Raw genomic sequence first — 14645 nt, 5'->3', positions numbered from 1 at the left:
TTTTTAGCATAGCCTCCACGAATGGCTCAGACGTGAAACTCTCGCCAGATATGTTGCGAAGCTTGCATCTGGTACTGTCAAATCGCAAATCCTCCGCAATAGTCGCCTATGGGTTCCGGTTCGTGTTTGAATCGGTGAAGGTACCCTGCAGTAAATCGCGCTAGTTCAGAACTACTACTATACTTCTAACGAGCTGCATTCGATTCTCCTCTACAAATACTACCAGTTAATTATAAACTGAAACATGAGCAACCAACGCACCAATTTTTGCATCGTAAAAATAAATAAAAAATTATAAGAGAGTCACACTTTTATTTGTGAAAATTTCCCAATTTGATTTCTGAAATATATGCATATTTGGCTAGAAAATATGTACGGTGGTGCTTTTTTTGCATTTACATAATCTACACAACATATGTAACCTGATTTTTGATAATAAACCAGCGAAAATTTCGTGTCCGAATAAAAACTGGCGAGTCATGCGAAAGTCCGAACTAATTGAGAATTGCCCATGTATATACAAAAGTAAGTAGTTTTCTCTTATTAGGTATTTTTTTTTCTCTGTGTAGTTATCAACATGAATACGTACGCATGCTTGTGAAACAAGTGTTGCTGTATAATGTAGAGGTTTGTGTCCTCGATGCACATCCTTTTTAAGATGGAAGAAAAGTCTTTGGCTGCACTAAAAAAAAAGCTCAAAGAACGTAACCTATAATTTGCGTATGTGTTCTTTACGTTCTCTGAAATTCGAAATGGCCTTTCGGAATTTAATTTAGCGCAAAAACATTACAGATTTTGTCGCGTACTGGCAGAACTTTGGTTTCCCCTTCGTTCTATTTACCTATTTCCTTTCACTCCAACCGATAGGAGTGAAGTTAATCGACACTCAATTGTGCACACATATCGCTAATTTACTTCAATAGTGTCATAACTAAAAATTAAAAATAAACTCAAGAAAATGACTTTAAAGTTTTGAATTTACATATACAGTATATTTTGCTTTGCTGCCTTTATGCTTAAATGCACCTTTAAGATACCTACCCCAAAATGCGCATCAGAGGCGTTATTTGTAACATTTGTAAGGAAACTGCTCCGATAGATGCATTCAACATACCTGCACATTGGCGATACCTGCCTTAAAAATTGTGCAACTAGTATCAATTATCAAAGAAAGTATTACGTTTACCTGCACTGGCCCTACAATTACCTAATTTTACAAGCTTTTATTTATTTTGCTCATCTCGCAGAACAACGAAAATGGCTATCAATTTATGTAGTTATATAGATAGTAAGATACCATTCGGTAAAAATTTCGCTTGCAGTAATTTCTACGTGGTAAGTGCTCCTCCATTACTTGGTTTCATAGGGATTCGGGTACCTTCCTCATTGAAGTAGTAAAGAAAATTCGCTTAAGTACCTTTCTCGGTTAAGTGCACAAGTTTTTCGTACAGAGATGGATATGCAGCTAAGCAAAATATACTGTATGTACTCCCATAATAAAAATGAATACTTATTTTGTTCTAGTGGGCTACATATGAACCAGCGGTATTTTCTGCGTACTTACATAACTCAATATTTGTAATTTTTGGATTATGACACTACTGAAGTAAATGAGTGATATGTGTATGTATGGACCTGCGTAAGAGGTAGTATGAGCTCTAGTTGAGCGAAGCAGGTGTTTGTCGGTGGAGCGCCACCCCAACGGGGAAAAACGGTGCCGATCAATAGTAAGGGTCTGATTATGCATACTTCGCATAACTTCGCACAACCATTTGTACCAGAGCACAAAAAGTGTAACTTAAGAAAATGTGAAGCAAAATCTAAACTCAACAGATCGCTAAGTTTTTAAAAGTTCTGCTAATTTCTGGGTAATGGAATACATACAAAATACACACAAAGTACATACGAAATTACATTTGAAGTTTATGCGAAGATGTGCGAAGTTATGCGAAGTATGCATAATCAGACCATTAGAATCTAGGAATGAGAGATTAGGCGAAAGACAGTAGTAGGGGTATCACCTTTTTTCTCTTTTTTTGCGTATTATGGCAATGGCCAAGTCCATGGTGTTGTTTCTGTGCGCCGTGGTGGTGACCGCTAAAGCACCTAATTCGCTTATAGATTTATCGGGCCGACGCCAATTTATCGGGCACCAACAACACCGGCGCTGACACTCCAACGGTCTGCGTACCAGCGCGTAGGTTGTGGCCTGGCAAGGCAACTGCGGCAGTGATCGGACTTTAAAAAAAATGTGTGTGGTAGAATCTGGAAAAAAATGTGGTAGATTTAAAAAAAAAATTGGTAGATCTCAGGTTTTGGATCAAATTTAGTACAAAAATTTAAAAAATTCTGCAGGGTTTCACCTAAATTGTAAACATTTTAATTAGAATAAAAAAAGTGCAAGATTGGAGTTGCAAAAAACTGCGCCTAGTTTTGGCAATTTTTTTCCTTGACAGTGTAAAGCAGTTGCTTCTATATCAAGATATTTTTCGAACATATTTTGAGAGATTTCTGCAACCGTTCGGAGTGCTGCCAGCGTTACTTTTTATCACATCTCGATGTACCGAACAAATGTGACACGTTCCAGCAACCGCTACGTGGGATTTGCCGATTTTACAAATCCCCAGGAAAAAGTAAAAAATGTTTTAGGAACTTTAGACGCACTGAAATTTGCTAATACTTTCACAAGAATCGCTATTAATTCTTTTTATAAATCATATATTTTGCAATTTAACACAATAAAACCACGTTTCCTGTCGAAAAATTGATTATTGAGAAAATTTACTATTTACAGTTTATTTTATCCTCCCATTCGGCTTTGTTGTTGGTGTTTAGTGTTGGATAATTTTTGCTCTTAAGAATTAAGAAAATTATGTCGAGCAAAAATAAAACTACTCAAAAACGCGAATGTGGTAGATTTCAGACCTTGTGTGGTAAATATGGTAGATGCTCAAAAAAGTGGCAGATCTACCACAATGTGGTAGATGTCCAATCACTGAACTGCGGGCCTTATTTACTCTCTTATTTGTCCTCTCAGTTGCCAGAGAACCGAGTACGGGATCAATTTCCAGTAAAATCTGGGAAATTCTGGTAAAAAATGGTAAGTTCGGACTCAAACGGGATCACAACTAATATTTTCATCTTCAAAAGAATCTGGCTTAAGTAACTGTAATCTATTCAAAACGTCTTTAATAATAAATTCCATTAATTTCCTTCGTTCAGTTTCTTTTTATTACGAATTCTCTGCCGATATAAACAATACTAAATAAATATGTACATACATATTTGTAATATAAAATTTCTTAAATACTTAATGAAATTAGTCTTTAATTTGGACGCTGATTTTTACTTCGCATGTGCGAATCATGCAACCAAAGAAAAAACGAATTTATTATTACTCCTAAGAAGTACTAGTTAATTACCTAATAATGAATATAGAATCTAGTATTAATAATAAGTTCCAGTTACAACTTACATAAATAAAATGTATCAATAAATTTGGAAATATGAATAACAAAATTAAATACCAAACTGTTTCAGTTATTTACAATTATTACTCTTGCCATATCGGGTGTACAGGAAGCATTTCATTAGTGTGTAAAAACTGGTTTTATAATTAACTGGCATAGGCTGCTTTCCAAAACGTCAAAATACAAAGCATCAGTCTCTTTTACTTCCAAACCCCAGTAGATTGTAATGTCAAATGTGCGCAACCACGGTTTGATGCTAGTTTCCAACTAGGTTTCGCAAGTTATATGTTTTGTTCTTGTTGTTGTAACAGCACATAAATTCCCCAAAGAGATTTTGGGGAGCGTTGCTGGAGTGACAGTCCTTGGCCAGATATAAATCTGGGTCGTTCCGGTTACGTAGACCCGACTGTCGTTAGATGTTTTCTTCTAGTGCGTTTTAGAAATAAAAGAGACTGATGCTTTGTATTTTGACGTTTTGGAATTAACCCATACTTTCCACATATTTAATTCCTTATACCTTAAAACTGTTATGTTTATTAATTATTCAACTTTACAATTGTGAATGCAGATATGCATTAATAGGAACTAAAATAAAATATTTAATAATCAAAATTAATATAATTAAACGATTGCGACCATACAGCCTAACTAAATTTACTACAAATAACAGTTTGAAAGCAATTTATTGCATTTTAAATTTTAAACAGTCGAAGTAGATTTCTGAGATAAACATTTGTACTTTCGAATATCGAACGACACATTAGCTACAAAAAATATGTGTACTGTTTATCTGAAAACTCGTATTATATGCAAAATGAAACAATTGTTATGTATGTACAATAAGCAGAAATAATATTAAAGACTGAGCTGAGCTTCACAACAAAAAAATAGCCCTGCTTAAGAGTTCAAATCAAGTTAGATGGTCCATGCCCAGACAATAATGCATATAAATGAACGCTAATTATATTAACTACAAAATTAGGCATATAAATATAAGTTGTAATTCTTGTACATATGTTAGTATGTAGACAGTTTACAAATAAGATCAGTATTTGAGAATTGTCAGCATTTAATCAAATATTCAAAGGATACTTACAATTTAAAAATATATTTGAGGGCGTTATTTTGCTCACTAGTGTGAGCGTTTTAAGTGGCAGTGACTAATTATTGCACTAGAAGCGATTTGACAGTTCGCATCCAAAAAAAAATGGAGAGAGCAAGTGCCTAGATAGATAAACAATTTTGAATAAATTATCCCACCACAATACACTCACACCAGGAAAACAAAATAAATAAACGCACGCAAATGTGTTGCGGAGTGCTAAGTATTTTAGTGTTTAATTGAATATGTACTACTAAATCAAATAAAAATAATTTGACATTTCGAAGAATATGTATGTATATAACTATAGTATATAAGAAATTGAATATCGTCACCTGAAATGCAAGAAGACATAACAAACATCGTCGCTGAAATTCAAAATGTCGTAGCTAATAAAAAATCCAAAATTCAGTTTTTGATAAATATGATGGATTTCATCGAATTAAAACTCCATCATTTAATAAAAAAAAAAATTTAAGTCACGACTTTTTCCATTTCAGTTACGATGTTGTTACGTCTTTTTCCATTTCAGGTGACGATGTGCTCTAATAGAAAAAAATCTAATATAATTCACCATTTAAAGTTTCACTATCTAATTCAAAGTATTTCAGGGAAGTCCGGCCTTATTGGTATTTAATGTGCATCTCCATTGCCCTCGTTTTCCGTTGTTGAGTTTATTTTAATATCCCCATTTGGTTTTTCACCATTCAGTCCAGTGTCCACTACGGTTTTCCCCTCGATATTCGACTGAAAATTCTTAGAGCGACCATTCTGAAGACGCGTAGGATTTGCAGGCGATAAATGTCCATTTAACTGCAATGGCTTAACAGCGTTTACGAGTCTTTCACATTCCTCAGCAGATATATCCTCGTCAGATGAGGCATCGGAAAGCTGGCGTGGCGATAGACGACAGCCACGCGCCAAATAGCTGGTTAAACGCTTCTTCGACGCCAATATTAAGCCAAGGAATGGTGGAGAGGGTTTAAGTGGCCGTGACAAGTATTCTGGATGATACTGTGTAGCAACGAAATATGGATGATCACGCAGCTCAACAATCTCCATACGTCTTTTCTCGTCATCATAGCCCACAAAGCGCATGCCGTGTTCCTCCAATGTGGACACATACTTAGGATTTACTTCATACCGATGGCGGTGTCGTTCATCGACTGTTTTCGGGTTTCCGTAAAGCATTTTGATAACGCTATTCTCATCAGAGAAAATGGTTGTACGTCTACCTAGACGCATAGTTCCACCCATTTGGCCAGTGTGATGCTCTGGCATATCAATTACTAGCGGATTACCGGTTTTCGGATCAATTTCTGTAGTATTAGCATCCTTTAGACCGAGCACATTGCGTGCGAATTCAATAACGGCTGCTTGGAGGCCTAGGCAAATACCTAGCATTGGCTTTTGTTTTTCACGGCACCAATTGCATGCAACAATTTTTCCTTCCATGCCACGCGAACCAAATCCACCTGGCACCACAACACCATCACTATCACAAAGTTGCATCCAAGCCTCATGGTATTTGGTAGGGTCTTTGTCCCGCGTCCCACTCTCCAGGTGGCAAGCCTCAATGAACTTTAAATTCAATTTAAAACCCGCAGCTAGAGATGCATGTTGAAGTGCCTTCACCACTGATGCATAGGAGTCTTCCAGGCGTGTATATTTACCGACTATGGCAATGTTCACTTCTTCACGGAGAGTCTCGGAGCGGCGTGCCAGGTCTTTCCATTGCTGTAAGCATCTGGAAGGAAACCAAAATTAAAAGTTGTCTCTAGTGATAAGATTAGCAGTAGTATGGCCTATGAAAAATAGTAAAAGTGTTAATTTTTTGGTATTAGTGGCCTAATAACAATTACATATACATATGTGACCTGGTCTACGGAGAGGGGGCTTAGGTGTCAAAAAATCAATTTTCACTTTTTGGTTGATTCGGATGGAAGATGAGATGCTTTTTCACGTGGTGAAAAGCAGAAAATCCTAACTTGCTTAGAAGTGTACTAAAAATAATAATAATATTAATAATAATAATATTAATAATAATAATATTAATAATAATAATATTAATAATAATAATATTAATAATAATAATATTAATAATAATAATAATAAAACTATAATAATATTCCGACCAACAACACTTACTGGACCAACAACAACACTTACTGGACCAACAACAACACTTACTGGACCAACAACAACACTTACTGGACGTCCGGCGCGGAGAACAATTAACGAGATAATGAGAAACTGACGAAACGAGTTGCTTACTTTTAACAGCTTTTTCACAGAAAACTAGTTTTCGCACGTAAGCTCCCTTTTCGTAGACCAGGTCACATATACAAAATTCTATTAAGCTTGAGGTAGCTTTTAACGAAAGATGCTGGTAGGAGTTATAGCTGCCATTTCGAAGATCACATTTCATCATTTCTGACGACAGTCGGGTCGACACAGATTTATATCAGGCCAAGGACTGTCACTTCAGCATCGCTCTCCAAAAACTCTGGGGAATATGTATGCTGTTACAAACACAACATCGGACTTCTTCATCGACTTCGCTGGGACTTGAACCAGCAACTCCGGTATAGAAAGCCAGTGGTCTACCAACTGAGCTAAGTTCGCCATGTAAACTGCTTTTGCGTTTTCCACTTTTTCATTTGTCAGCCCAACTACAATCAAGGACAAAGATTTCTGTGCTATTTAGTAAGCTGACCAACCGTCCTCCTTTGAGAAGGATTGTCTCCTTAAACGTGATTCGCCCTCCTCAAAAATTTTGTCCTTCTCTGTCCTCCTTTTCGAGTTTTATAGCAGTGATGAAATTTTCAAAAAATTTCGTTCAAAATATTATTATTTCCTAATCGTACACAATCATTGTATTTAAAAAGGCGTTTACACTGTTCAACTTTCAGTTAAATTATGTAAACTTTTGATTCAACTAATCGCCGGTGTAAGTTGAACCAAAGATAGTAGATAACAAGAACGGACAACTCGTTATAATTGTAGCGAAAGTGCGCAACAGGGTGTGCCTCCTCTTTTGCCCTAGTGCGTTTTCTGATTGGATGAAAAGAGAAGGCACGCCCCTGTTGCGCACTTTCGCCACAATTATAACGAGTTGTCCCTTCTTGTTATCTACGTTCTTTGGTTGCACAGTGTAAACGCCTTTTAGCCGTAATCGATAATATTTTAAGCTGAAATTAGTCAAGAACGTAAACCTACCGGTACGTAAACCCGAGTCAGCTGACACGATCTGTCCAAAGCGTCATGTAAATGAAAACTCAACACCGCAGAATTTTTCTGTAGTTGTAGCCTGTAGCGCAGAAATCTGCGGAATTTAGATTTTTCCGTGTCAGCTGTTTCCTTCCTTCTACAGATAGGTGCCACTTCGCCAGTTTTGCAGATGGTAAAAAAGTTATAATTTCCTATTCAAAATACGTTTAAAATATTTGAAATTTACTATTGAATAAGGTTTTTTGTTGAAAGCTACGATCTACTATAACACGAAAAATTGTAGTTGAAAAGGCAAGTTAATGAAAAGGCATTGATGAGTGGCAACACTGTAGTAAGCAACACTGAGGGCTCCAGTAATGGACAAAATTCTGCAGACTGTTTTCAGCTTTACCCTTTACAACACTGAAAGACTAGCTAACGACGCGTCTCCACAGGCGAAAATTATTGCCTACCATATGTAATTTTGTTTGCCAGATATGTGTAAGTTTTATCGGTGGCAATATTTGTGTATGAGGATTTTTTATCTCGATAAAAGATTTTGTAAGATGACTTAAAATAAGCATGTTCGTCTGCTTAACAAATTTTAGAAAATGTGTAATTTCACATCCAAGTACATAATCAAAAATGGTTTTCCCCTTAAAAAACTAATTAGTGATTTGGGTACGTAAAGGTACTAACGTGGAGCGCAAAACATTTTGCTTGCATAGTCTTCATAGTGTACACAATTGAAGTGTTCTCTTTTTACCTGTGCTCGATTTTATGAGAGCGCCGAAATTACTGTTCTCTTTCATCACAAGCACACTACAACATTGCTTTACTGGCCGTCTCCAGAGGATAAAATTTATTGCTGTCCAGCTGTCATTTTGGATGCTAAATATAAGTTATGTCAGTGGCGATAACAAATATCTTAATAGAAAACAGGGCTCGAATCGTAACATCCGTTCACGGATTGAAAATGATACGAAAGAAAATTACGAGATACGTCAAGCAGTATAAGGTGAATGGGACAAAGAGTACGTTCACCTATGTCATAATCCGAAAAATGTGTTTTTCCATGACGAGAAGTACGATATTGTATGTGACGATTCGAACCCAGCTCAATTTTTGCTTTGATATTAAAATATCAATAATGTTGCCACCAAGAAGTTTTCGTGCAAATGAAAATGTAGCTGTCAAACTACTAAATTGCCGGCAATAGATAGTAAGATATAAGCCCTGATATATATTGCTCTTGAAGAGCAATGAACGGTCTCCATTGGATATTTATATTCTAACATATGTATCAAGATACTTATAAACTTTATCCTGTGGAGAGCGGCAGTTACCGGCGAATCAACACGATTTTGTATTGCAGTGGCGAAGCAAATTTCACTATTTCATTTCAATTTACAATAGTGTCAACTGAAATTAAATGGTTTACATAGTGTAATAACATGTGTATGTGTTCTTCCGTAATTTATTCAGTGTTTTGCAAAAACAAAGAATAATAATTTTTTGTGGCGGGCTGTAGGCAGTGTTGCCAGAGAAAATTTCGTTTGGAGCTAAAACGGTCGAAAAAAGGAGCTAAAAAGAGCTAAAATGAAGAGCTACATATTTTTGTTAAGGTTGAGCATTTATTGACGTAAGGTTGTTTTACATTTTCGGCAATTTTAATAAAAACAACGAATTTTATAAGTTTAAGTGCTGAAAAAATCTTTGAAAACCAAAATAAGGTGCATATATTTCGAATTAGTTGCTATGGCAATTATAACAGTGAACTAAAAATACTTTGCAAACTGTTAGTCTGTGATTTCAGATATTTGAATGGAATAATTTTTTCGCTAAATCTTTCTGGAAAGTAAAATGGCTCCCCTCAAAGGTAAAATTAGTAAGGTAAAACAAAATCCGCGCTATCAGAAAAAGGATTTTCTTTTAATTTGTTTTTGAATTTTTCAACCTAGATCCAAGAGATTATGGTGGATACACTGCATCTCGAAATTTTCCATTTTATCAACGCTTAAGTTTTGGCTTATATATACCAAATACAACTAAAACTTTCTGGAGCTAAAAAAGCGCTACATAAATTTGAAAAGAGCTAGGAGCTAAAACCCGATTTTCGGAGCTAAATAGAAAAATAAAGAGCTAAATAGAAAAATAAAGAGCTAAATCTAGCTCCAGAAGCACCAAAATGGCAACACTGGCTGTAGGTGTGTATTTGATATCTTTTTCGCACTTTGGCTTGCGTGTATTTTTTGTTATTGTATTTGTGCTTTTGCATGTGTGTATTGCCAAAGAACGTAGATAACAAGAAGGGACAACTCAAAAAACGCACTAGGGCAAAAGAGAAGGCACGCCCCTGTTGCGCACTTTCGCTACAATTATAACGAGTTGTCCCTTCTTGTTATCTACGTTCATTAGTATTGCGGCGGTTGCTAGCGGAAATGACACTGCGTACACTATAAAGTGTACAGTATTTTCAATGTTTTTATTGAGCTTTGTACCACGATTATTTTTATTAGGAAAAATTTAAAAAGCAACAAAGTCTAAGCGGTAGAAGTTATAGCAGTTATTTCGGAGATCACCACATCTCCTCATCAGACTTTTTTTCTAGACTTCAGCAGGGATCGAACCTGCGTAATCGATGTGCAAAGTCAGAAGCGTTAACCACTGAGCTATGTACACCCCGAAAACTCTTGTTGCTAATTCATTTTCCTGATTCAACCAACTACTATCAAGTGCAGCTGATTTGCCACTATTTAAACTTTGACAACAACAACCACGCTGATGCATGGAGATGATTTTGCACACATCATATAACCTTGCTTTTAAAAATGGTCTGCTACAAATGAAGTACACAAAAGGGCAAAAGAAGAAAAGAAAACTGCGGTGTAAAGGCTTTTTCGAGAAAAGCTGGGATTAATCATAGATAAGCCACGGCAAGTAAGTGGCAACTCGAATGATGGAAATACAGCAAGAAGATTTTGTTCGAATGTCACTTGTTCTGCTGAAATAACTGGAGTTGATGAAGTGCTGATACACAGACTGTATATCATTATACAAACTTTATCTTCGGGTGTTATGACTGATGCTGAAAAGTTTGGCGTTTATGCATTGGAAACAGCAAGAATATGGCCCTTATTATGAGCTGCATTCGATTTTCGATCTTCGCTGGCTATCGAAGATCGAAAGTGAAATTCGTATTATGAGCTATGCAAGCGTGTCGAAATTTTCGTTGAGTATCGAATTTTCTGTCGAACAGAATTTTGCTTTCGATGGTGTAGCGAAGTGTTAGAAAATTGTGAAAAATTTATGATTTTGTATATGTTTTCTTACATTTTGGCGGCTAGACACTAATTTTAAACAATTTTTATTAATTTCATGCAGTTCTAACATCGTGAATACTAAACACAAGCTCGAAAGGCTGGTTTTACTTGGGAAAGAAAATCCCAATACTCTGTTGGCACGATCTCTGAGAACGAAATCGTAGCGCTGTTGATAGTTTTAAAATATTTTAAATAGATTTGGCTCACAAACGCCTCTTTAGATGGTCGGAACTTTTTAATGAATCTGTAGACAAATTTCTTAAATATATTTTATATCAAAATATATTCCAAAGACTAATAAACTTAAACTCTCTTAAACATTTGCTACTCCTGGCCAGTTTACTAAGCTCTCATCCTCTGACGAATCGTTGAACCAGAACTCGTTGTACTCATTTTACGTTTTTATAAACTTGATTTCTTTTTTACTTCATTTTAATTAGAACAAATTTACATAAATATGTATAAGCACACTATTTAGTTTGCTCGATTTGTAAACAAAGCTTCTCAGCGGTGAAAAATATACTATTGTGAACAACCTAAACGAGCGAAATTCACAATAGCGCTATTCTTCATCGAATGAGCGCCATAATACCAAATGAAAATTCGTTCGCTCAGCACTTACGACCACAGTCGAAAATCGAATGCAACTCATAATAGGGGCCTATATGTCAACAAATACAACTGGTATTATATGCTATCCTCGGTGCACAAGCTATTGATCCATGGAGAGAGTGTTATAAAATACTTTGCTGTATTACCAATCGGACAACTTTCAGAAGACGCACAAGAGTCCCGCAACAAAGACAACAAGAAATTTAGGCTACATCACGCAAGAAAACACTCAAGATTGGCGACAAACGAAGATATCTTCCGTACATTACTGTATACATCAGATCCATACATAACAAGCATTCGTAAGCCATACGCAAAAATCACCAAAGAACTTCACGGACTAGGCCTGTTGAAAATAAGTGAATTCATTTCAGATTGTGGAGCGATTGAAACCCCAAATATTTAAATGAAGCATTTTCATAAATGTATTTTTAATGTGTAAAACATATACTATTTTTAGTCAATAATTTTTAGAAAACGATAAGCTTTTTTCAAAGCTGTATTTGCTATACTAATTGCTTGAAAATTTGTTTTAGGGTGTTTTTATACATTTTTCTTATGGCACCTACTATAATCAATAGTTCAGTAATTAGTTTAATATATATATTTTTAAATAAAGGGTAATCTATCTAAAAAATATATATATATCTGAAATAATATTTTATAAAAACAATCGTTTAATACCAATAGTCAAATATCTTCTTTCCATTTAATCAGAAAGTGTACTTTTTATGTTTTCCAATGCCACATATTGGTCTATATATCGGGAACCAAATGAGATACAAAAATTAAAAATGCAAATTTAAATTTACAACAAAAAAGTTACAGATTTTTGATCAGCAAATGCCTCATATTTCCCGCCCTTTTCCCGTGCGTCCACTTCAACAAACAAATAAAGCTTCTCAGCCGTGTAAACCTACCTCTAGCAACTGTACCACCCGTAGCTATCACGGGTGGGTCATGCTTGCCTGTTGAATTATTATTTTCTAACTATGTGGAAACGAAAATGCAATTATGGCAAACATTGACAATGAAGTTCTAACATTATGTAACAAACCCGAAACACAACTTCAACTTCTGTAATTACAACAACTTTTACCTTTTTTTGTCACGGGTGGGACAAGACCAATACTGCTTAATAATAACTTATTATATAGATAAAGTACTCACACAATTTAATATATAACACAATTTTATTAAACGCAGATGAGTTCTACTATATATTTTTCTTACCAAACACTTGAATTATGAATCGCAAATTATTTGACAGTACTTTCAACACAACCTGATTTAAACCTACTCAGAAAACTTACTTATAACATGATTTTAAAACGTAAAAAATAAAAATACATTTAAAAGCTTTAATTTGTTAAAATTTGTACACATGTCTTATCCACACATTTGTTAGTTTTATAAAGAAAAAATTTTCTGCTCTGAGGTTCAGTTTCCCAAGGAACCTCCCAAAAGTCTTTATATACCGGCAACTACCTTGAAAGCTCTTTTCTATATTTAGAAAGACTAATTGAAAGATGTATAAAAAATAGATACAATTAAAAAAAAATAAATAAAATAAAATAAATAACTATAAAAAAATAAAGTAAAAATAAGTATTTATATCATTTTGCGCGCACTGGCTCAGCAGACGTAATGGCTGAGTGAGCAGAGCACGGGCGTGCCATTCGAGAGATCCGAGTTCGAATCCTAGGGCAGGAAAATTTTATTTTTCCTGTTTTATTTGTTTTTTTTTCTTGTTGATTTTCATAAATCATCTGTATTGAATTTGTTTGCTTTTTTGATCTAATTTTCTTTTGATTTATAGATTTTATTGCTTTAAAAAGGAAAAAAACATTTAATTTAATTAAATTGCTTGCTAAAAGACAGGCAAGAACAATAACAGGCCAATTCTGGCATCTGTCTTTCAACTCACCTCATTCTTTCGAGAGCTAAAAGTCTTTATATTTCGGCAGCTATCTTGAAAGCCCTTTTCTGAATTCGAATATCTAATTAAAATATGTGCTAATAGTGTTATTATATTTATCGTTTAGCAATAAGTTTTCTAAAAACTAAACGAAATGAAAAAAATATATTTTTTTAAAACAGGTGAATCTAAAAATTTGAGAAACTGAAAGTGAAAGAAAAAAGGCGAATCAAAAAAGTTTCCAAACGTTAAATAAAATAAAAAATATGAATTTTTTAGGCAGTAAAACTTAAAAAAATTGTATTAAAAAGAATTCCTTGCCGAGGATTGAACTCGTATCTCCTGGATAGCACGAAAGTGCTCTGCTCACTGGGCCATTGCTACTGTTACAGCAACGTTATCGAAATTAAAATTTATTGAAAACAAACAAAAAAATTCAAAATCATTCGTTAAAAAGTTAAGTAAAGGTTTGTGTTTACTTAACTTTAATGTTCATTAAATGCCGTTAACGAATCATTAACTGACTCTAAGGGAATTTTTTCAAATCGTTACTGAGGGACACCTTAATTAATCATTAAAGGACTCTGAGTGCGGCTGTTTAAGTGATTTGAGGTATTCAACCCATTTTTTTCTTCAGCTTCATTTTCAATATTTAGCTTTAAGGGATTTAAAACCAATTTTTATAAATATTTCAAGATGCCTACTTGAATTAAATGAGGTGATATACACAAAGGCACATTATTCTTTATTTTCACAAGTGCAAAATATCTTATCAAAAAATTTTAAATTTTCGAGCTTCAAAATTTATATAACTAAAGTGATTAATGTATCCACCTAGATATAAGTGACTTACACCCGCACTCAGAGTCGTTAATGATTACTTAAGGTGTCCCTCAGTAACGATTTAAAAAGATTCCCTCTCAGAGTCAGTTAATGATTCGTTAATGGCATTTAATGAACATTAAAGTTAAGTAAACAAAACCCTTTCCTTAACTTTTTAGCGAATGATT

General features: G+C 34.7%; 1 protein-coding gene across 1 annotated transcript in view; it reads right to left on the bottom strand.

The window, feature by feature from the left end:
* Positions 1 to 3208: 3208 nt before the first annotated feature.
* Positions 3209 to 14645, bottom strand: part of LOC118738755 (CTP synthase-like) — a 31780-nt gene continuing 20343 nt past the window's right edge. The window contains exon 4 of the mRNA XM_036469709.1: positions 3209 to 6319. Within this exon, the coding sequence (XP_036325602.1) occupies positions 5206 to 6319 (1114 nt within the window). The 3' untranslated portion in view covers positions 3209 to 5205. The remainder of the gene's footprint in view (positions 6320 to 14645) is intronic.

The sequence above is a fragment of the Rhagoletis pomonella genome, unplaced genomic scaffold (assembly GCF_013731165.1).
Source record: "Rhagoletis pomonella isolate Grant_MI unplaced genomic scaffold, Rhpom_1.0 Rhpom_scaffold_00005, whole genome shotgun sequence".
Lineage (NCBI taxonomy): Eukaryota > Metazoa > Arthropoda > Insecta > Diptera > Tephritidae > Rhagoletis > Rhagoletis pomonella.
The sequence above is the reverse complement of the archived record's forward strand: the minus strand, read 5'-3'. Positions and strand labels throughout refer to the sequence as shown.